Raw genomic sequence first — 24,736 nt, forward strand, 5'->3', positions numbered from 1 at the left:
TGTGCGGATGGGGCTGCTGCCTCATGCTGTTCCCCTCAGTTGTTTCCACGCCTCCACACCACATCCACGCAGCAAATGGGGAGCCTTATGGGTGCTACCTTCATGTTTCTAATTCGATCAGATAGGACCTTTAAAGACCTTCCTCAGAGGTAAAATAGCAAGTTATCTTTTCACACAAGCATAGTAAGTCTACATTATGGTTTTTTTGCATTTTTTTCTTTTCTCTTTGATGAAAAATTACTAACTTGTTGGGAAAATGTTGAACATTTACTTTTTAAAGCAGGAACACAAATACAGGTCTTTACACTTGTCACATATTCTTATTTTAAAATATTAAGCCACATTACTTTACCTTTTCCCCAAAGGATGAAATTGCTAGTTTATTTCTAAAATCAATGTCAATAAGTTGCAAAAGTGATTTGAAAAGGAAAACTCCGTTTTTTGAGAAGTGGAGACTTACATTTTTGATCTTCCTCACTTGTGAAAAATAAATTTAAGGGAATTTATTGTGATTCATACATGTAATTATTTAACATGACAGTTATATTCTAAAGATGTGCTAGGAGTTAATAGCAAGAAATGGGTGAGAGGTAAGAGCGAAGTCTCAGAAAACACTGTCGTGCAGCCTGCTGGCTGGCAGGTGTGTGCGTGTGTGTGCGTGTGTGCGCGCGCGCGCGCGCGCGCGCGCGTGTGTGTGTGTGTGTGTGTGTGTACGCATGTGTGTGTTCAGCTACATGCAGTTTTTGGGTGATTGCATGTCGTGTTGTACATCATTTAGTAGAAATGCTCAATTTCCTGTGGATTTATTTTTACATATGTGAACATTATTGAAAACATTTTAGAATATAAGTTACTATATAAATTTTTATTTCTTAAAATAGATGTTTCTACTTTGTTTTTATTTCACATCCTATGTATTAGGATATATTTGCCTGTCTTTGCTGCACTACTTTTTTTATTAATAGCTTAGTCTCTTCTCCCAAAGTTTTGTAATTAATTAACCTTTAGATGTCTGCTCATCTGCCTTCTGAGCTCAGAATGAAGAATGGAGCTTTCCTTTACCTGGCAGTGTGGGCAGGCGGGTGCTCTGTCCTTCATTCACCGCAACTGCAAGGAAGCCTTCTTTGCTGCTACAAGAGCTGACATGTTATTTCACTAAAACCAGAGTTTGGGCATTTTCCTTCAAACACACATACATACGCGTTGTATTTGTTTTATTTTCAGATTTTTTTAAAATGGGAGCTATTTAACTTTTTTCTTGTCCTAAAGCATATAAAATTTAATTAGATTTCAAAGTTAGTACCGTATCCTTCTTATAGTTGAAGTTTTCCTTGTTTGCTTAAAATCTTATCTAATAGGTATTTGTAAGTGTCTGCTTCACTTCAAACACTGCATTGGATAAAGACAATCTAAGAGGACCCGACTGTGTCTGTAGCTTCCTTCTCTTCTGTGGAGACGTTTGTAATTATTCTGAGAACAGAACAGCACTGAAGAACATAGCACGCACATGCTCAGAGTCTGAGTACTGGGTCAGTTTAAAGGTAGGGACAAGCATTCCTTACCTCAGTAGTCCCTGACGTTCGGTGACTTAGAGATCCAAGTGTCTTATAGAGAGAGAAATTGTTCAGTTCCCCCCCCCCGCCCCGTGGGCATATTACTGCTGTACCACCCACCGCTGGGCAGCAGGCTCCTTACCTCAGAGGCTCTTAAAACAGCTGCGGATGCCTCTGGGTTGGAAGCGGTGACGCTGATATGATTTTCACTAGCTGCACTGTTGGTGTAAGGACCATTGCTTATCACCATTGTGCTGCAGCACAGGGTACAATGCAGGTATCAGAGATCCCGTACTGTTGCTAGAGCGACTGTAAAGGCAAACACACACATTAGAACGAGATTGTTTTCAGAGAGAAGGGAGTGTGAGTTAGGGGAGAAATGATTAGGGACAGTCTCCATTATGGAAATGCCTGCTACATTTTCAAATATTGTGGATACATGATAGAGTAATGGTCCTCCTTAAGCAGGCTTTGCATGATATTTTAGTATACGGCTCATCGGAGTTCTTGCTTTGGAGGAGATTAGACACACCAGGCTTCCGTAGACTTACCACACATGCACATTCATAGACAAACTGGATAGAAAATTAGGGTTCTTACCACAAGTCACTTTTAGAACCTAATTGCTGACCGGAAGTCCCCCACCCGCGGATCCCGGCCCGCAGCAGCTCTCTGCTCCCAGACCCGGTGAGAGAGAGACCCAACCGCCTGGTCAGGTGGGCACTCCTGAGGCTGCAGAGCGGAAGAGACCACCAACACTGCTCACCCCTGCCCACATCCCTGGCCCAAGAGGAAACTGTATAAGGCCTCTGGGCTCCCGTGGGGGAGGGCCCAGGAGCGGCAGGACCCCGCCGGACCCTGAAGGAAACAGACCGGATAAACAGTTCTCTGCACCCAAATCCCTTGGGAGGGAGAGCTAAACCTTCAGAGAGGCGGACAAGCCTGGGAAACCAGAAGAGACTGCTCCCTGCACACACATCTCGGACGCCAGAGGAAAAAGCCAAAGACCATCTGGAACCCTGGTGCACTGAAGCTCCCGGAAGGGGCGGCACAGGTCTTCCTGGTTGCTGCCGCTGCAGAGAGCCCCTGGGCAGCACCCCACGAGCAAACCTGAGCCTCGGGACTACAGGTAAGACCAAATTTTCTGCTGCAAGAAAGCTGCCTGGTGACCTCAAGACACAGGCCCACAGGAACAGCTGAAGACCTGTAGAGAGGAAAAACTACACGCCCGAAAGCAGAACACTCTGTCCCCATAACTGACTGAAAGAAAGGAAAACAGGTCTACAGCACTCCTGACACACAGGCTTATAGGACAGTCTAGCCACTGTCAGAAACAGCAGAACAAAGTAACACTAGAGATAATCTGATGGCGAGAGGCAAGCGCAGGAACCCAAGCAACAGAAACCAAGACTACATGCCATCATCGGAGCCCAATTCTCCCACCAAAACAAACATGGAATATCCAAACACACCAGAAAAGCAAGATCTAGTTTCAAAATCATATTTGATCATGATGCTGGAGGACTTCAAGAAAGACATGAACACACTTAGGGAAGCACAGGAAAACATTAATAAACAAGTAAAAGCCTACAGAGAGGAATCGCAAAAATCCCTGAAAGAATTCCAGGAAAACACAATCAAACAGTTGAAGGAATTAAAAATGGAAATAGAAGCAATCAAGAAAGAACACATGGAAACAACCCTGGATATAGAAAACCAAAAGAAGAGACAAGGAGCTGTAGATACAAGCTTCACTAACAGAATACAAGAGATGGAAGAGAGAATCTCAGGAGCAGAAGATTCCATAGAAATCATTGACTCAACTGTCAAAGATAATGTAAAGCGGAAAAAGCTACTGGTCCAAAACATACAGGAAATCCAGGACTCAATGAGAAGATCAAACCTAAGGATAATAGGTATAGAAGAGAGTGAAGACTCCCAGCTCAAAGGACCAGTAAATATCTTCAACAAAATCATAGAAGAAAACTTCCCTAACCTAAAAAAAGAGATACCCATAGACATACAAGAAGCCTACAGAACTCCAAATAGATTGGACCAGAAAAGAAACGCCTCCCGTCACATAATTGTCAAAACACCAAACGCACAAAATAAAGAAAGAATATTAAAAGCAGTAAGGGAAAAAGGTCAAGTAACATATAAAGGGAGACCTATCAGAATCACACCAGACTTCTCGCCAGAAACTATGAAGGCCAGAAGATCCTGGACTGATGTCATACACACACTAAGAGAACACAAATGCCAGCCCAGGTTACTGTATCCAGCAAAACTCTCAATTAACATTGATGGAGAAACCAAGATATTCCATGACAAAACCAAATTTACACAATATCTTTCTACAAATCCAGCACTACAAAGGATAATAAATGGTAAAGCCCAACTTAAGGAGGCAAGCTATACCCTAGAAGAAGCAAGAAACTAATCGTCTTGGCAACAAAACAAAGAGAATGAAAGCACACAAACATAACCTCACATCCAAATATGAATATAACGGGAAGCAATAATCACTATTCCTTAATATCTCTCAATATCAATGGCCTCAATTCCCCAATAAAAAGACATAGATTAACAAACTGGATACGCAACGAGGACCCTGCATTCTGCTGCCTACAGGAAACACACCTCAGAGACAAAGACAGACACTACCTCAGAGTGAAAGGCTGGAAAACAACTTTCCAAGCAAATGGTCAGAAGAAGCAAGCTGGAGTAGCCATTCTAATATCAAATAAAATCAATTTCCAACTAAAAGTCATCAAAAAAGATAAGGAAGGACACTTCATATTCATCAAAGGAAAAATCAACCAAGATGAACTCTCAATCCTAAATATCTATGCCCCAAATACAAGGGCACCTACATACGTAAAAGAAACCTTACTAAAGCTCAAAACACACATTGCACCTCACACAATAATAGTGGGAGATTTCAACACCCCACTCTCATCAATGGACAGATCATGGAAACAGAAATTAAACAGTGATGTAGACAGACTAAGAGAAGTCATGAGCCAAATGGACTTAACGGATATTTATAGAACATTCTATCCTAAAGCAAAAGGATATACCTTCTTCTCAGCTCCTCATGGTACTTTCTCCAAAATTGACCATATAATTGGTCAAAAAACGGGCCTCAACAGGTACAGAAAGATAGAAATAATCCCATGCGTGCTATCGGACCACCACGGCCTAAAACTGGTCTTCAATAATAATAAGGGAAGAATGCCCACATATACGTGGAAATTGAACAATGCTCTACTCAATGATAACCTGGTCAAGGAAGAAATAAAGAAATTAAAAACTTTTTAGAATTTAATGAAAATGAAGATACAACATACTCAAACTTATGGGACACAATGAAAGCTGTGCTAAGAGGAAAACTCATAGCGCTGAGTGCCTGCAGAAAGAAACAGGAAAGAGCATATGTCAGCAGCTTGACAGCACACCTAAAAGCTCTAGAACAAAAAGAAGCAAATACACCCAGGAGGAGTAGAAGGCAGGAAATAATCAAACTCAGAGCTGAAATCAACCAAGTAGAAACAAAAAGGACCATAGAAAGAATCAACAGAACCAAAAGTTGGTTCTTTGAGAAAATCAACAAGATAGATAAACCCTTAGCCAGACTAATGAGAGGACACAGAGAGTGTGTCCAAATTAACAAAATCAGAAATGAAAAGGGAGACATAACTACAGATTCGGAGGAAATTCAAAAAATCATCAGATCTTACTATAAAAACCTATATTCAACAAAATTTGAAAATCTTCAGGAAATGGACAATTTCCTAGACAGATACCAGGTATCAAAGTTAAATCAGGAACAGATAAACCAGTTAAACAACCCCATAACTCCTAAGGAAATAGAAGCAGTCATTAAAGGTCTCCCAACCAAAAAGAGCCCAGGTCCAGACGGGTTTAGTGCAGAATTCTATCAAACCTTCATAGAAGACCTCATACCAATATTATCCAAACTATTCCACAAAATTGAAACAGATGGAGCCCTACCGAATTCCTTCTACGAAGCCACAATTACTCTTATACCTAAACCACACAAAGACACAACAAAGAAAGAGAACTTCAGACCAATTTCCCTGATGAATATCGACGCAAAAATACTCAATAAAATTCTGGCAAACCGAATTCAAGAGCACATCAAAACAATCATCCACCATGATCAAGTAGGCTTCATCCCAGGCATGCAGGGATGGTTTAATATACGGAAAACCATCAATGTGATCCATCATATAAACAAACTGAAAGAACAGAACCACATGATCATTTCATTAGATGCTGAGAAAGCATTTGACAAAATTCAACACCCCTTCATGATAAAAGTCCTAGAAAGAATAGGAATTCAAGGCCCATACCTAAACATAGTAAAAGCCATATACAGCAAACCAGTTGCTAACATTAAACTAAATGGAGAGAAACTTGAAGCAATCCCACTAAAATCAGGGACTAGACAAGGCTGCCCACTCTCTCCCTACTTATTCAATATAGTTCTTGAAGTTCTAGCCAGAGCAATCAGACAACAAAAGGAGATCAAAGGGATACAGATCGGAAAAGAAGAGGTCAAAATATCACTATTTGCAGATGACATGATAGTATATTTAAGTGATCCCAAAAGTTCCACCAGAGAACTACTAAAGCTGATAAACAACTTCAGCAAAGTGGCTGGGTATAAAATTAACTCAAATAAATCAGTTGCCTTCCTCTATACAAAAGAGAAACAAGCCGAGAAAGAAATTAGGGAAACGACACCCTTCATAATAGACCCAAATAATATAAAGTACCTCGGTGTGACTTTAACCAAGCAAGTAAAAGATCTGTACAATAAGAACTTCAAGACACTGAAGAAAGAAATTGAAGAAGACCTCAGAAGATGGAAAGATCTCCCATGCTCATGGATTGGCAGGATTAATATAGTAAAAATGGCCATTTTACCAAAAGCAATCTACAGATTCAATGCAATCCCCATCAAAATACCAATCCAATTCTTCAAAGAGTTAGACAGAACAATTTGCAAATTCATCTGGAATAACAAAAAACCCAGGATAGCTAAAGCTATCCTCAACAATAAAAGGACTTCAGGGGGAATCACTATCCCTGAACTCAAGCAGTATTACAGAGCAATAGTGATAAAAACTGCATGGTATTGGTACAGAGACAGACAGATAGACCAATGGAATAGAATTGAAGGCCCAGAAATGAACCCACACACCTATGGTCACTTGATTTTTGACAAAGGAGCCAAAACCATCCAATGGAAAAAAGATAGCATTTTCAGCAAATGGTGCTGGTTCAACTGGAGGGCAACATGTAGAAGAATGCAGATCGATCCATGCTTATCACCCTGTACAAAGCTTAAGTCCAAGTGGATCAAGGACCTCCACATCAAACCAGACACACTCAAACTAATAGAAGAAAAACTAGGGAAGCATCTGGAACACATGGGCACTGGAAAAAATTTCCTGAACAAAACACCAATGGCTTATGCTCTAAGATCAAGAATCGACAAATGGGATCTCATAAAACTGCAAAGCTTCTGTAAGGCAAAGGACACTGTGGTTAGGACAAAACGGCAACCAACAGATTGGGAAAAGATCTTTACCAATCCTACAACAGATAGAGGCCTTATATCCAAAATATACAAAGAACTCAAGAAGTTAGACCGCAGGGAAACAAATAACCCTATTAAAAAATGGGGTTCAGAGCTAAACAAAGAATTCACAGCTGAGGAATGCCGAATGGCGGAGAAACACCTAAAGAAATGTTCAACATCTTTAGTCATAAGGGAAATGCAAATCAAAACAACCCTGAGATTTCACCTCACACCAGTGCGATTGGCTAAGATCAAAAACTCAGGTGACAGCAGATGCTGGCGAGGATGTGGAGAAAGAGGAACACTCCTCCATTGTTGGTGGGATTGCAGACTGGTAAAACCATTCTGGAAATCAGTCTGGAGGTTCCTCAGAAAATTGGACATTGAACTGCCTGAGGATCCAGCTATACCTCTCTTGGGCATATACCCAAAAGATGCCTCAACATATAAAAGAGACACGTGCTCCACTATGTTCATCGCAGCCTTATTTATAATAGCCAGAAAATGGAAAGAACCCAGATGCCCTTCAACAGAGGAATGGATACAGAAAATGTGGTACATCTACACAATGGAATATTACTCAGCTATCAAAAACAACGAGTTTATGAAATTCGTAGGCAAATGGTTGGAACTGGAAAATATCATCCTGAGTGAGCTAACCCAATCACAGAAAGACATACATGGTATGCACTCATTGATAAGTGGCTATTAGCCCAAATGCTTGAATTACCCTAGATCCCTAGAACAAACGAAACTCAAGACGGATGATCAAAATGTGAATGCTTCACTCCTTCTTTAAATGAGGAAAAAGAATACCCTTGGCAGGGAAGGGAGAGGCAAAGATTAAAACAGAGACTGAACGAACACCCATTCAGAGCCTGCCCCACATGTGGCCCATACATATACAGCCACCCAATTAGACAAGATGGATGAAGCAAAGAAGTGCAGACCGACAGGAGCCGGATGTAGATCGCTCCTGAGAGACACAGCCAGAATACAGCAAATGTAGAGGCGAATGCCAGCAGCAAACCACTGAACTGAGAATAGGTCCCCTATTGAAGGAATCAGAGAAAGAACTGGAAGAGCTTGAAGGGACTCGAGACCCCAAAAGTACAACAATGCCAAGCAACCAGAGCTTTCAGGGACTAAGCCACTACCTAAAGACTATACATGGACTGACCCTGGACTCTGACCCCATAGGTAGCAATGAATATCCTAGTAAGAGCACCAGTGGAAGGGGAAGCTCTGGGTCCTGCTAAGACTGAACCCCCAGTGAACTAGTCTATGGGGGGAGGGCGGCAATGGGGGGAGGGTTGGGAGGGGAACACCCATAAGGAAGGGGAGGGGGGAGGGGGATGTTTGCCCGGAAACCGGGAAAGGGAATAACACTTGAAATGTATATAAGAAATACTCAAGTTAATAAAAAAAAAAATAAAAAAAAATAAAAAAAAAAAAAAGAACCTAATTGCTCTCTCCATTCAAACCCTGGGGCATGTTGTAAACAGTTGACTTCTTAGAATGGCTGGCAGACACGCCCTCATTGTTCAGAATAAGAAAGAGCTTAGTCAGAACTGTCTCACATATTCCCTGGTGTCCGATGCCGCATCAGTGTTGCTTGTGTATGGACTCTGTATTTATGCCCCTTATTCTCCAGTTCTCCATCCGCATTGATGACTGCATTTGAATTAATCTGAACACCCCAAATATATCTTAACTCTGGTTTGATAAACCTGATTATTCCTTAATTTCTGTGGAATTTCAGTCTTAAATTTTTAAAACTGGTCATAAAAATAAACAAATTTGCACATTAAGGAAATAAAGTAAAACTGGTTATCTGTTCATTTACCCTCTACTCTGTGTGTGTGTGTGTGTGTGTGTGTGTGTGTGTGTGTGTGTGTGGATGGGGAGAAAAGTAATATTACGTTTTCAGTTTAACGAATGGAGAAATATCTTCTGAGTTTTTCTTTTAATTGACCACATCCAATATGCTTTTTCCTCCTAAATACTAAGCCTAAGCTTCCTTCATTCTTTTCCCCAGCACCTTCCAGTCTCGGGGAGTCATGAGCCTTATCACTTCTTAGGACTACACCAGCTTCCTCTCTGGGCCCCCTGCCTTCAGGGCAAACTGAATTTGATTCCTGTTTTGTGTTCTTTTTGTGTGTTTGTTGTTGTTTTCTGCTTATACTTTTTAAGGAGTTACATTATCTGAAGAACCACCTCTCATTCCAGAGCCTCTCTTGTAAGGCCCTGTTCAGTCTGACCCCATATTTGACACTTTGTTTCTTCTCCACCCGGTTCACAGTAAGCTGCTTCCTCTCTGACGTGGATTAAGTTCCCTGGTCTTGGTCTTGCAGCTTTGCAGTGCTCTGTCACTGTTGAGGTCCTTTACCCCTCGTGGTCTGTCACACCCTTCTTGGATGTCTCAGGAAGTGCACGCTTTGCCCCATTTGCTCAAGGTCCATCCGTGATCTCGAACCAGTAATGTATGTCCAGGCTTGTCCTTGGCAGAGCACGCACACCTAGGTGCTGCCATTTACTGTGTGTGACTGCAGCTTTCCTGAGTGCGTAGACTTTTCCATACGCAGTGTTTGTAAATAAGCGACTTCCACTTTCCTTATGTGGACTTAGGACCATCCCAGTCATTAAAGCTTACCAAATGCTTCCAGGGATCAGAGCCATTTCTTTTAGTTCCTTTGTATATATACAAAAGAATACATGCCATTTTTGGCTTATCTGACCATGCTCCTTTTGGAGGTTAAAAAAACTGTGGCAAGTTTAAACTGAATCGCTCTCTTTCTTGCTTCACTTACCTCGGCATGTATGTGCATACATCTGTGTCTGCCGGTTTGTGTCCATGTGTGTGTTCCTGTGTGTGTGTGTGTGTCTGTGTGTCTGTGTGTGTGTGTGTGTGTGTGTGTGTGTGTGTGTAAAAATGAGATGAACAGTTAACTTATGCCACAAACCATCACAACCTTTGATACTAACCAATTATGATACTTGCTGAGTTTGTGTGGATCTCACACACTGATACTTCATATATTAAGTTTATTTAAATAATATGTTTTGGATCATAGAGGTTTTTTAGAACAATTAGAATATGGAGTATTTCGTAAATCAGTTGACCTATATACCTACCATCCTATAAAGGTATAAAAATAATGAGCCTGTTAGAAATTAATTACAGTTGTAAATTGATTTCCGTCTGTTGGCAGAAAGGACAGTTTATTAGCCCAGGAACAGGTTCCCACTGTTTTTACATTAAGCATTTCCAACTGAAGCTTGTTAGTGACGGCCTCTCAGATTAAGAAAACCCCCTCAGTGTGGTACATGAACTCCTATTGTTAAGATATAAATAATCAGCTCATCTCATGGATGAGAACAAAGAACACAATAACACAGCAAAGACTGAGCAGATATCTCATGGCCCCATTTAAGACATACGTCAATAGTATTGTATATAGAGATTTTTATTTTTACATTTTCTTTGTGAATACATCAGGAGGTAAAGGAAAAGGGTTATATACTTTAGTTTTTAATATTAAATATTTTACTTTTAATCAATATATAATTCAGCATATTTATGGAATATAATATAATTTAATGTGTACAATCATGACAGCAGGGCAGTGAGCCCTTCACTAACGTCCCCCAGCAGGGACATTTTGCACAAGGTCAGGTGAAGGTATCCCGGTCAGGAAGCTGGCATTAATGTGGTCTACTGATCCTAGTCTAACTGACCCACTTCACACGCACTCGTTTGTGTGTGATTGTGGCTGTTTGGGTGGTTGTTTTGTGGGTGGGCAGCAAGGCGCACTGCTTTCCGAAATGTTCATTTGTGTACTAAGGACAGAGCCCTGGGGATGCTACCACCAGGCTGCTCCTCCAGTCCCTGCGTCTGTTCATCTGTACATACATCTCTGCATCCTTGGTCAGAGGACACATTTTCCCGTCGGTCGGCAGGTTTGCATATTCATCTCCACAGTGTGCACCTTGACTGTGGAGATGAATATGCAAACCTGCCGACCGACGGGAAAATCACACCGTCTTCATCATTAACGGACCTACCTATTTCCCATTGACAGCTATACCCTTAGATCTCCCTTCCTTCCCCGCTCTGTGGTAGCTGGGATTCATTTTTCACGCCTCAGTCGTTTGTGCTTGTGTATTTGTACCTTAGTGTACATGTGGCAGGCGGGTATCCATGCAGAAGTCAGTGTTGGGTGCCGTCCTCTGTCAGCCTACCTTATCTGTGGAGGCAGGATCTTTTACCATTTTACTAGACTGGCTGGGCATCAAACTCTTGGGCTCTCCCTGTCGTACACTCCCCAGAGTTGTGATGGCAGGTGCATATTGCCGTGCTGCCAGCGTTTTATGTGGGTGCTGGGGAATCCTAACCACCTCTCAGGTCCCTTACGCTTGTTAAACAAGCTCTTTGCCCACTGAGCAATGTCCCGGGCCAGCCCCTTTCTTTGTTTTTATGGCTTAGTGCTCCGTGATGTGACTGTACCGGTTTTTAAACATTAACCTGTCTGACATGCACGTTCTTTCAAGTATTTTAGTTTGGAGGTTCTTGGTGCAGGTCTTTGTTTTGACTTTTATAAATGAAGCTACTCTGAAATTTGGTCTGCAGATTTTTATATGAAGTTGTTCTCTTGCCGTGAACACTTACTAAATAGGTTTGGCCTAAATAGGTGCTGTTACAATTTTTAATCAGGTATTAGACACATGAGATGTGCTGCATTTCCTACATGCCTGCTCTCTCTTGTTCTTTTTCTTTCTGGTGCTCAATGCTCCTTTTATACTTTTGTTTTAAGAATTTCCCTTGGCTATTCTTTAAAGGTAGGTCTGCCGGTGGCACATTCCCTAATTTTCTCTTGTTTAAGAATGTCTATTTCCACTTCATTTGCAAATGATAGTTTTGCCAGACACAGACTTATCAGTTCATTTTCACAGTGCTGCCTTCTGTCCATGGGGAGACTAAGGCTGGCCATAAATCTTGTGTTGCTGGCTGGCACAGTGCAGTTCTAAGCCTGGCTTACTTTGTGTTGTTGGGCAAGGAATTTGCAAGTTTTTACCTCCGTTTAGTCCTCAGGGCCTAGCATCCTGCATTGGCCGCAGTGCTACCCCTTTCCCTAGCCTCCTTGGTTGACCCTTGTGTTGGTTACGTCCAGTTTCCAGTTGTCCTCAGCAGGGTGAAGCAGTGTATCTGAATCTATGCCATTATATTGGACCTGGGAGTTTCTTCTCCTGTGGTTATCCTTTTCTAAACCCTGTAAGCCTTCGTTAGTATTTGATTATGAAATGTGTTCACAGTAATTCAGAGCTCAATTGAACAACAAGCCTTCTGTACACTACAAGTGTTAAAAAGAGATCGCCTATAATGTTCAAGTAGAGGGTGTTTTGTTACTGTTTGGCAAGTTTTTTTCCAACAAAGATTAAGTCCTTCTGAGATGTTAATTTATAACCTGCATACTCTTCTTTCTTTTCCTTGCTGAAACTAGAGAAATCTATGAGTGGGTTTCTGCTCCTAGGACTGTAATGACAGACGGGACTCTTCTGGCTATCTTTCTTGGGTGTTGTATGTCAGTGAATCCAAAAGAGCTAGATGGGAAAGACGGTCTTGTCTTTGTCTTCCTCGTGCCTGTGCATGTGTACTGGACTAGGCAGGAGCTTCTGTGTCTGGAACTGTCTGACGTGCACACTGACTGCCTCAAGCTATTCCGCTGTAAGCATCGAGAGCTGCTCTTGTTGGGTTGTCATGACTATTTGAAGTTAAGCGAGAAAAATTATTTTCTGTGATGTTGTCTTTGAATGTTCACATTCTAGAGTAAGTCCCCAAGAGTTTAATGGATATATAATTTTTAAAAATAGATAATTAAAGATGAGATCGTGGAAAAGGTAAATGTCCTTATAGTTATGCAGGAATAGGAATAATTTTCTATATTTTTCTAAAAGTTTTGATTTAGAGTTTTGAATTGGTGTGTTTGAGATTTAAGGTGTTAAACCCAAAAATTATTTTTGTGCTTTAATATATTCTGATTTTACTCTAGCAACATTTAAATAAACTAGGAAGGAATTTTTTTAATTTTTTTACATTTTTAAGAAGGTATTCTTAAAGTGTCAGTATGTTTTTATACTGTTTATGTAACAAAAGTTTTCCTGATCTATGTATTCATATATTACAGTAGTTCTCATATAACAAGGTTGGGGAATGAGTAACCCTGGAATTAACGCTTTTTGTATACCAAGTCTAGATGGATTATTTTGTTTAGCTTTGAATATTTTAATACTAGCTTTCTTAAAATAGCCCATCATCTCCCTAAAAACTGATATCATCATTGAACTCATATTCCGGAAGTGACTTTGGCTGTTCAGTCTTGAAATGATATTATCATGCATTTTCCTACTGTACGTGAGTGGCTTATAAATGGCAGAACTGAAAGTGATCTCAAAGCCGTTGACTTGTTCCAAGCCTCTGCACAGTCATTGCAACTGCCCTGTGGGTATAAGCTCAGATATCTGAAAACATTTTTGAAATTTTAACCTAGCTCAGTTAAAGACACATGTTATATTTGTCCATGAAAATTGTGGATGAAGAATAACAGTCAATAAAGAATTTAGTTAAATATTAGATAGTATTTAATCTATAGGAAAATGGAAGTTATAAGAAGTATAAGGGAAAATCACGGGCAAAGTAAGTAAGTAATGTTCTCTCTTACATTAGAAGAAGAAGTACAAAGTAGGCTGCCTTTAGTAATAAAGGAGCTTGTAAACTTTCCAAGTGTTTTAGCAAATGAATCCCTATGGGGGGAAAAAAATGGCTACAGTTACTATAGTTTTGCCATGGGAGAATGTCTTAACCCTTTCATTAATTTAACCTTCTGTTTAGGGCGGGAGTTAGCTCACTTAGTAAAATGCTTGCATGTATGAAGACCCAAATTTGATCATCACTGTACACACAGAAAGCAAAAATGTGGCACGCATTTGTGATCTCAGAGCCTGGGAAGCAGAGACAGGCAGACCCCTGCAGCTCACTCGCCTACCAAGCCAGCCAGACTGATAAATCAGAGAAGAGAGACCCTCACTCAAAAAAGTAAAAAGATTAATGACTTCTGAGGAATGATACCTGAGTTTATCTTTGGCCTCCACATGCACACATATTCAAGTGTACTCAACACACACACACACAGAGGAACCTACACACATGCAAATGATGTTTATGTAAGAAAATGTTGTATTTTAAAATCATCTGTTAACAAACCAGGACTCTTTGGTAAGTATCTGTCATTGTTAAACTAGGTTGTTAAACACACATACAATTTGGGTGTGCAAACTTTACAATACTTGTGTTTTTTATGGATTCATTTATGTGTTTGTTAATAGCACTGTGAACAAATAAAGATATCATTCAATCTCATTAAGTTTTCTCATAACAATATCCTTTCTTTTTTAGATTACCTCCCTAGTGACTCTTCAGCTGTTAACCGTAGTTGGTCATGAAGATCAACTTAATGGACCAAAATACAAATGCACAGTTTCTCTAGATTTCATCAGATCTATTGCGCGGTAAGTGTAGATTATCTGATTATGTAAAGGTCACAATCATGCAAATCATATCTAACTAAAAGTACCCTTTCTAATATAACAAAGGAGCGATCATTGTGACAAGAGTGAATGAGTTCCATTGTAGTGTGCTCTAATCTAGTTTACCAATGATGTGAAGTTAGAAGTGGTGGTTAGTGTGTTAGATGACAGAAATGAATTGACTGCAATACTATATATAGGAAGGCCGGATTCCAGAGATCATCGGATACCAAAGCTCATGTATATGGAAACATGGCACTTGAGAGCATAGGTCATCATCTTCCCCCACATCAGCCCCCTGCCCTCAAGTGACATATCAAGTGCTGACTTGAGCTCTTGTCTCTCTCTCCCATGTCTTGTCTCTTGTGCAGTTTTCTTCCTCAGGTCCTTCACCGACTCTAACCGTACTACTCCTCTGTAGCTGTCTGGTGGCAGCCATTTCTTCTGTCCAAGCTGATCCTACAAGTCTTTTCCTGTCGCAGGTCATTTCCATGACTTCCTCCTCTTTCCTTGATCTCCTTAGGAAGATTACCCTGCCTCAGGCTCCAGCCGTCACAGCTTAGGTGTTGAGGAGGAGCGCGTGCACTGTCTAGCATTCACTCCTGCCTGCTAGATTCTTGGCTTTATGTAGACCCTAATGTCTGTGCTCCTCTTTCCATGCTTCTTTCACAATACTGCAGCCATCGATTTAGAACCCTGTCAGTGCCATTACTGCTGGTGGCTGTCTGTTTCCCTTCCTGAGTGTGTGTGGTGGTGCAGGGACCCTACCTAAGGAGTTCTTCACCTGCCTGTGTTCAGAACTCCCCTCCATTTCCCTGGAGGGCGTTCCTCTCAAGCTGCTGATTTTCTTCCAGTGGCCCTTAGCACACTGACCACTCAGTTCTTGCTGCAGCCTCTTCGAGAAGCCGTGATTCCAGGGTTTCTCCTTGTTCTTTGGCTGTTTTTGCTGAGGCTCATTTGCCAGCCTGTTCTCCCCACCCGACCTTTAAATGGAGTTAGCTGTTCCTCGAGGCTTGATCCTGGCCTCTCTTCTCATAATACACTTTTTTCCTAAGCAATTTTAACTGTACCTACAACTTCAGCAACCATTAGTAAGTCCCATTATTGTGAAAGGGCATTTCATTTTCATATTTTATATTTTTGACCTTTATTAGACATGACAGTTCAACTCGAGACCAAACTCAGAAATTCTAACCTGTTTTCACACACAAACTGTTTTCTTTTCTGCAGTCAGAACTGCAGTCTGCCGTGCTGCAGAGGCCTAGAATTGAGAGTGATCTTGTTCTTCCACACTGTCCGTGCCTACTCACTGTTCCGTGAGGTCTCTAGTCCTTGTGTAGATCACACGATGGCGACAATCACACGATGGCGACTTCACCACTCTACAGTGCTCTCTTGCTCTTCAGAAGCCTCCTAATTAATTTTCTCTACTCTCTTCTCCTTACAGCCTCTGTCTTCACTACAGGCAGGAAGATCTATAAGAAGTTGGCTTCATTCTCCTAGTAGCAATTCTCCTGTATTTCCTACATATCGTATGCCCTTGTCCTGTGGGCTCACGCTTGAGCCTTTTCTCGTTTTTTCCAGTCACTGCTTTCCACTCATAGTTCACTGTGAAGCTGTATTTTACTTCCGAAGCCCTTTCAGACATACCATAGCCATCCTCACCACTTCCTCTGTCACTGGGAAGATGCCGTTTTGATTTATGTTTATCAGTATAAATAGTTAGCTGAATAATTAAAGTCATCTTCCTGAACATGAGTCCACGGAATGGGAAGCACAGACATCGCTCTATATCAGATAAAAAGCTGTGGCGCTTTGACCCTGTAGGTGTTGTATAGACATTGCAAATACTCTTGTCCTTTCCAGTGTCAGTAAAACCCTAGGTAGGTGGGCAGAATCGTGTGGGTTTGTTTTGGAGGTGACATGAAAAAAAGAGTGAAGAGCGGTCTCACTGGGAATTGAGCTGGGGTAGAAGGAGCAAGTCCCTGTGTTGACTGTCAGAGAGGTAGCTGGGCCGACTTTGAGGATCTGTGCCTGTCCTAATTTGCTGTCTATTGCTCTGAGAAAGATCATGGCCAAATGCAACTTGGGGAGGAGAGGGCTTATTTGGCTGTCACTCCTGATCACGGTCTACCCATTGAGGGAAGCCATGCTGGGAACTCAAGCAGGGCAGGAGCCCATGGGGGCTCTTCCTACTGACTTGCTTCCCATGGCCATTTACTGCTTTTTATACCACCAAGACCACCTGCCTAGGGGTGTCACCACCACAGTGGGCTGGGCCCACCCATATTAATCATTAATCAAAAAAATACTCTATACACTTACCTGTAGACTAATTTGGGAGTCCATATGTTTCAATTGAGATTCCCTTTTTCTAGATCACTCTAGTTTGTGTCAAGTTGAACAAAATACTGACGCTAGTCAGCAAAGTAGCAAAGAACAACCTGTCAGATCGACCAATAATTTATATTCTTAGGATAGATACTGTGCAGTTATTAAGACTTCTACTTTGAAGGAAAAACATAGGGAAGAGGTCGTGGCAGAGCCTAAGTGAATCAAGCAGGTGTACATATGTGTAGCCTCTCACATGGATTACATGTGTGTAGACTCTCACCGCCTGTAAACTAAGGCAGCTTAACAGTGGGAGTCAGCAGTCCTGACTTCAGGAGCACTGTCAGCCCATGAAGGGCGGGATAGGCCGCCTCGTGTTCTATTCGTCAGTAATATTGATAAGAAAGTAGATGCAGCAAGCACAGGTTTGGCTTTTGTTCTTTTATGCACTTAGCATTCATGCCAGTGTTGTGTACAGACAGCGCTGGGCTTTGGAGACCCAGACACAAGTATGCCATGGCTGCAGCTCGTGTGCACTTATGAGTTAGCTCTTGTTTTGAAGATAGGAATTTACTTAGATGCTGAGGGAAACCAGAGGACAGTTAATGATACAAAACAAAACAGATATAAAGCACAAAATGTTTGCAGTGCTGTGTAAGCCTGGATGTAGAGAGGAGTTGGTCAAGCCTAGGTTGAGACAGCAGTGTACTTGGGCCTTAGAACTGAGCAGGGCAGATCCAGATGCTGACCTTAGTAGATGAGGAACTTCTCACCTGATCTCTGTTTTCTCCATGAAGGAGGAGGCAGAATTATGACCAAAGGCAGAAACAGTAGCAGTGTTGACTGAGAACGGGGTGTGATATTGGAATCAGAAGCTGTGGATATGAAGCCAGTGCTTACAAGAAAAATAGTGTGCTGACAGGGCTTGGAGTCCTTGACCTTGAGTTTACAGTGGCACCAATCTTAGAGACTGTGGTCTTTTGCAGCAGCATCCATATGCTAGACCCAGGGCTGCAGAGAGGAATAATTGAGATCACATGCTGTTGGGCTCTGCCAGGCGAGTGGCAGGTGAGCTCTTGGTATGATGAGCTGTGGAGTCTGCGCTGGACAGAAAGGAAGCCAGGGGCCAAGGGTCTCCTGCCTAGCACATAAACACTGTGTTCGTAGGTCAAAATAAAATGAAGGGTCTGTAATCTAATTGTCTCTAGGTGTCCCAGATACTTGAAATAGAAAAAAATAACATCTCAGTAAGTATGTTCTAAGAGTAGAATATTTCTGAGAATTCTTATTCTGAGTGTTTACGGATGAAAAGGCAAATATATAGTAAGTTTACAGGTCTTGGGGTACAAAAGAAACCAAACTCTGTGCTAACTGTGTTCCGTGACTAGGAAATGGTGACAAGGTAGACAGAAGGCAGGTGACTGAAATGCGCTGGGTCTCAAGGGCAGGGATCTTACACAAGGACACCAGTCTCACCTGACTGAACTGTCTGGCATACATTAGAAAGATGAACCTGTATTAGCAAGAACTGAAGAGAAAACTGTGCCCTTCAGGGAGAGCCATGTTTTAGTTAATGCCCAGAATGAGAGAAAAGAAATTGATTAGAGACATGGAGAACTTACAGACAGGAAGCTGCTTCCAAGAAGAAACCAGAATGTAGAGAAGAAGTGTGAAGAGGAGGACGTAGAGCCAGGAACTCTGGGGAAGAAACTATGGAACAGTCTTTCTGTGGGGTGAGGGGTAGGCGTTTGCAGTTCTCCATAGTCAGTGGAAAGACTACACAATGCCTCAAGGTTGGAAGGTAAAGTTTGTTAGTGACAAAAGCTGACAAACAGATTTTCAAAACTCAAAACTAGCCCCAAAGTATAAAAGCATGAGAAAAGTCTTTACTATGATTTAAGAATTGACACGATAAAATAAAAAGATAGAGATAAAACTAAATCCTTAAATGTGTATTGTATGGTTTAGTAGCTCAGCGAGTGAAGCATTTCCACACAGGCTTCGGGACAGAGGTTCAGAGCAATAGAGCCAGGCTGAGGCGGGGCAGAAGGGCATGTGCGTGGACTCCCAGCACATGAGAGACAGGGGCATGATGGAGCTGGCTGGCTAGGCTACCTAGAATTGCTGAGGTCTGATCAAGGGAGACACAGTGTCAACTCGAAGCCTCCCTGTGCACATACCAGCACTCATATACTTACAATCCTGCATACACACATATATTCCACATATCATAGGTACAAAAAGAGTTCCCTGGTATTTTATATTGCCACTGTGGTCATGCTGTTGAAATTCTAAATTGTTTCAGAAGATGTATGTGGGGTCAGTAGATAGGTCACCTGTTTGTTGAGAGCTGGGGTGACCTGTTGGCCTTCATACTGGTGGCTTTTCCAGGGAGATCTCTGACCTGGCTAGTTGCGAGGGTTCAGGCGAAGGGGAGAGAACTTAAGCAGGGAAGGGGAATGCCTTTGTCTCCAACGCTGCCACTTCAGTTGCTCCGAGACATCAAGACATGGTGGGCTGAGCCAGCAGGAGACTGGCTAGCCAACGAGGGGTGCAGGGAGCTACTGCTGGGCAATTTGGGGAGAGCAAATCTCTTCCCCATGCTGCAGTGTTACAGCTCTAATGACAGATGATGGTGTAGTTCTCGCATACCTTTAATCCTTCTGGATAGGATTCTTATATACAGTTTTGTGGTGGGTAAGGGTCTGACAGCAGGTGCTTCCTATTGGCTTGGTCTGAGAGCTTGGGAAGACCTCATCTACATGTGGGAGGGCGTGGTCCTGCTTCTATGTGACTGGCCACAAGCCTCTCTACAGGGGAGTGTGGCTACATTGAGAAGGGCCTGGCCTCCTGGGAGTTTAGGGAAATGCCTACTGTCCCTTAGGGTCTCTGGGGTTTCAACCTTATCTCAGCTGGGAACCAGGATACCTTTCACAGCCCACCCTCCACAGGGACCATAGAAGTAATCGGACACTTTGCTTAGTAAATGTTGCATAAAGTAATGATCTTATACATCAAATCCCCTAGTCACTTAGTTGTTAGGTTTCTGCTGTTCGCTTGTTTGGTTTTAGAGGGAAACTATAAAATCTTACAGCATGGGCACTGGGGAGCATGTGCTGCCCTTGCAGAGGAACTAGCTTAGGTCCCCACCATCCACATGGCCATCAGCTCATACCTTAGTTCAGTGAATTCAATGCTGTCTTCTGGGCTTTGTGGACATCAAAACATCTTTTGTTTAGTTGTGTGTGTATGTGCCTGTGTGTGGGTATGTGCACATGAGCACAAGTAACTGCAGAAACCAGAGGCAATGGATCCCTGAAACCAGAGGTGCAGGCACTTGTGAGCCACCCAGGTGTGGGTGTTGGGACTCTAACTTGGGTCCTCTGCAAGAGCAGTGTGTGTTCTTAACCACTGAGCCATGGCAGTCCTCAGACTTTCAGAAAAAGAAATTACACAGTGATTTGCTTTCTGGGGGAATGCCTCACTGACAAAACAGAGACCCAGAATGCCGTGAATTGTCTATAAGTGAATGCTTTTAAGTTGCTTGGGGTGTTTAACTCAGACCATTTATTCTTAGTATGTTATTGCATAAACTATGCCGTAACAGCACGGACTAAAAAATTTACGTAAACATGTAAGGGTCCTATCACAAAGTATCTGCTTTCATTTGTTTGGGCAGACATTTTTCCATGGTTTCTGCAGCACAGTTGTGACTCTGTGTGTTCTCTGTGCGTTCTCCCCGTACATTCTTAGTCTTGTCGATGCGTCTTCATATTGGTCATTTGTTCCTTCCATGCACTGGTCTATTGAATAATGCTTTGGGATATAGAAATTCTCCCAGGTCTCTGTCAGGTTGTTTTTTTAACTTTTCTAGCACTTTTTGTTTTCACCCAGAACAAAACCAAACAAACAAATAAGCAAAAACAAGGCATTAAATCTATTTTATTTTGTTGACCATTCAAACCATCAGTGGAAATGTATTCAGAGAGGTATATGAATACACATTTTCTCTTCCTCATGAATGAGAAAGTCTAGCCTACTGTTTCTGGTTTCTCTCAAGACTTGATAATCAGGGTACTGGCTGTGAGGGTATTTTTAAGGTCATTGCTACAGGAACTCTGTTGCCAGTAGGTGTGAGAGGTAAGTGAACGCAGGACTGTGTTAGCCCATCACAGCATCATCCTTGTGCATGAGAGGACTTAATTGAAATGATCACTGTTTTGCTGCTTAGAAAGGTTCGGTATTTCTCAGGGAGGCACTTGTTATAATAAATATATTCTTCAGTTCAGCGTGGGTATCTCGGTAGCCAGAGCATCTCGCAAATCGAGCTATTTTTAAATGTGCTTCAAAATCTGTATCTATAATTCCCTATCCATATATTTAAAAAATATTTGGCATGTCAGTCATTTGTGTAGAAACTTTTTTAGAAAGTGTATAACAAAATGATAGACAGAAAGAATAATGATGATAGTTTAATAAGTAATGTGCAATTAGTGACTGGAAAAGGCTGTTCTCAAGTGGATGATTATTTTTGTGGAACTGAATACTTAGGGCTTTAATTTTATACTTATTGCTAGATCATTATATCTAATTATTTTGACCATTTATTCAAATAATAAACCTCCAAGTCTGAATATTTATAGTGAAGAATGAGTTTAGAGAAAGGAAAATAATTATATGTCTCTTCCTCTGTTATTTTATTCTGCCTGCTATCAGAGTGTAAAAATATACATCTCCATCGCCCGTTGTATCATGTTCTTGGACCACACAGATTTAGCTGAAATGCACACACAGGTCAGCGCTGCTAAAGACTGGGATAATGAAAGCTGCAAACGAGGACAGATGAGCTGCGCTGGTAAAGCAGGTGTTGGGAGGGAAACAATGTTCTGAAGAAAACAAGACTCAAACCCTTCTGCATCTCTAATCACTTCGTCTGATTATTAGGCAGAAAGCAAGCAGCTTCCAAATGGAATCTAAACTCCACACAATATAGCTCAGTGTTAAGGAGCTCTAACTGTCTTAAGGAAAGTAATTTCTGAATGGTTCACAATGGCTTAACGTCCCGTTTATAAGGTACATCTAAAAAGTCAGTGCCGCCACTGTCCTGGTGATCTGACAGCATTGTCCAGTGTGATTTGCTTCCCACGTGCCCTGCAGTCCCTCAGAGCTGAGCAGTAGAGACTGAGGATGCTAATGTGCTATCTGTTTTTGTTTCTAGGACGGTGAACTTTGACATAATAAAATACTTGTATGATTTCTTGTGAAAACAAGCTTCAAAGCCATATGGACACTGTGACAATGACTAAGCCAAGCTGTGTTCATCCAACTACTCGGCTGGCCAGGGAAAGGAGTTCTTTGGCTCTATTGGATTTGTCCAAACAGGTGCTGGCCCAGCATGGAGCCTGATGAAAACCCTCTGATTGGTCTGGGTAGATGTGAGCAGAAGACTATTTACCAGGGGCCCGGGAGTATTTGGAAGCAACGTGTTAATTATAAACAGCAGGGTTTGAGCACAATCTGTTCTACTCTTAATGATGTTATCTTAACACTGAAATTGCCTGAAACCCATTTACTTAGGACTGTGCTTTGCTCTATGAACTATCCCCTGCACTTTGAACATGCCAGCAGCCCTTGTTTGTTTGCCCAGCCTTTTCACTTCCTCTCCACGGGAGCCGCTGCCAGCTCTTGCCAGAGCAGATTTCCTAAGGCCACTGTTTTAGAAGATCATGGTTGCTAAAGTATGCGCTGTATATGCTTATGGTTTACCCTGGTTTTCCCAAACACAAGGCAGCTTGTTCATTGTACACACAACAGCTTCATGTCTGACTCTGCTTGCTGCCCTGACAGTACTGGTCACTCTCGTTAACCACCAATGGCTTTTTAGAGAATGTTGTTTTCCTTCCTTTTTGCTTTTGAGTCGCTGAGGTTTGAGAGCCCCACAATAAAATTCTTCCTTTTACATTGTACCTTGCTTCTGACTGCCTTACTTGTTCATATTTTCTAAGTGGTTTCCTGTTACATTGAATACTTGAAAGTTTAAAGAGCTTAATTATAACCTAGTTTAAATGTTTCTTTTCATTTTATGAAGAAAAATTCTCACAGTCGCCATTCGTAGGTAGGAAGCCTTTCTATGTGGTGATTTATCTGACCCTTTCTTCTTCAAAGGAAACATGTTATTTCTGTCTCATTCTTATTTTGAGGTACGGAATACAATTGCATTTTGCCTTCTGAGTAAGATGGGATCTTTCCAGTCAGGACAGCACCACAACTAGTGAGCGTTTTTCTTCATGCTCTTCCAGGAAGTTGTTCCAATGCTTCCCAGGATGCTTGGTGAAGGAAGAACCCGGGAAGAGTGGAGCACAGAACAGATTCACACTTGGGTTTCCAAATACAGAGATCTGTAGAGAGTAACCTGTAGGTAACCATCGAGAGCAGTGCCTTCTGGGATAGATGTGTGGACGGCTCTGTATGCAACTGTTGAAAGCAATGCTTTCTGGGACATGAGCAGAGAGCCTGTAGGTAACCCATCAAAGCAGTGCCTCCTGGGACATGTAGTTTTTGGTTCCTGTTTTGCTACACAGATGCTGAGTCATGGTTCAAGCTGTCCTGTGAGGTAGAAACACACCAGAAAGGAGAGCAATTGGCAGATTAGAAACTGAAGATGAACGAGAAAGGGGTGAAGTTTCTAGTGTCCACACCATTGCTCCTCAGCACAGCTGGTTACCTGTCTCCTATACAGCACATTTTCTGTCCTGAAACATGTCACACCATATTGCCAGCCGTAGAAATGGCTTCTCTCAAAGGTACTCTAATTACATTTTCCCTGCCCTAACTGGGCCTTTAGAAGTTTGCTGTTTTGTAATTTACTTTCTAATAGCTTTGCTAAATGACTCAGTAATATGATCAATTTATTTAAATGAAGACTAATAGAGCTTAATACGCATATTAGCATTTTAACAAGGGTCATCTACAAATGAAATCTCTTCAGAAGGCATATTTCTCCAATTAGAGGAAGAAATCTAACACTGAGAATCGTGCTAGCGGGCAAGCCAGATATTTCTGTTAAGGAGGCAGCTTGTGCTTTGTACTTTACCTTGATCAGAAAGGACTGTAGGTGGTAGTGAGGGCAGTTACTAAGCTGTGCATTCTTAGGTTTTCTTACGTAATCTCCCACTTTACACATTTCTTAATTTACCAAGAACCAGACCACACAGCTAAAGGCCACCCTCCCCTCTTCCTTGTCATTTCAACCCATGACTAGCCTTCATAAAGGAGGAGATTCTTTTCAACAGCTCTGAAAAGGGCAGTGGAGTACCAAGCCACGCCGCATTAAGCCTGAAAGTCACAAAACAACCATGTCTCCTCCATAAGGCGTCGGGTAGGACTTGCTCCGAAGTCATGGATTCAGGCTACTGGGGTGTGGGGTGAGGGGAGTGAGGAACCAGCTAAATCACTGGGCTTTGTGGCCCTAGCCAAGTTATTTAACCTTTTGTGCACCTTCTTGTTTTTTCATCGTTGTGCTTGGAATACGTGTCACAACATTCATTAAAAGCTTAGTCACCAGTCTGGAGCACTACGGCAAGGTAGTGGAACCTGTTAACCTCCAGCAGAGTGGGAAGAAGTTAGGTCACTGAAAGTGTGACCTTGTAGGTGATCC

The 24,736-nt window shown here is 41.9% G+C and overlaps 1 protein-coding gene across 2 annotated transcripts in view; it reads left to right on the plus strand.

The window, feature by feature from the left end:
- The window catches only part of Orc5 (origin recognition complex, subunit 5), a 64,625-nt gene extending 41,580 nt beyond the window's left edge, over window positions 1-23,045 (plus strand). The window contains exons 13-15 of one of the 2 annotated variants that reach the window (XM_006235947.5): window positions 1,359-1,541; window positions 14,618-14,730; window positions 22,298-23,045. In XM_006235947.5, coding sequence (XP_006236009.1) covers window positions 1,359-1,541; window positions 14,618-14,730; window positions 22,298-22,343 — 342 coding nt within the window. In that variant the 3' untranslated portion in view covers window positions 22,344-23,045. The remainder of the gene's footprint in view (window positions 1-1,358; window positions 1,542-14,617; window positions 14,731-22,297) is intronic. The other variant, NM_001014186.1, reaches the window with a different exon arrangement.
- The last annotated feature ends 1,691 nt before the right edge of the window (window positions 23,046-24,736 follow it).

Source organism: Rattus norvegicus, chromosome 4 (assembly GCF_036323735.1).
Source record: "Rattus norvegicus strain BN/NHsdMcwi chromosome 4, GRCr8, whole genome shotgun sequence".
NCBI lineage: Eukaryota > Metazoa > Chordata > Mammalia > Rodentia > Muridae > Rattus > Rattus norvegicus.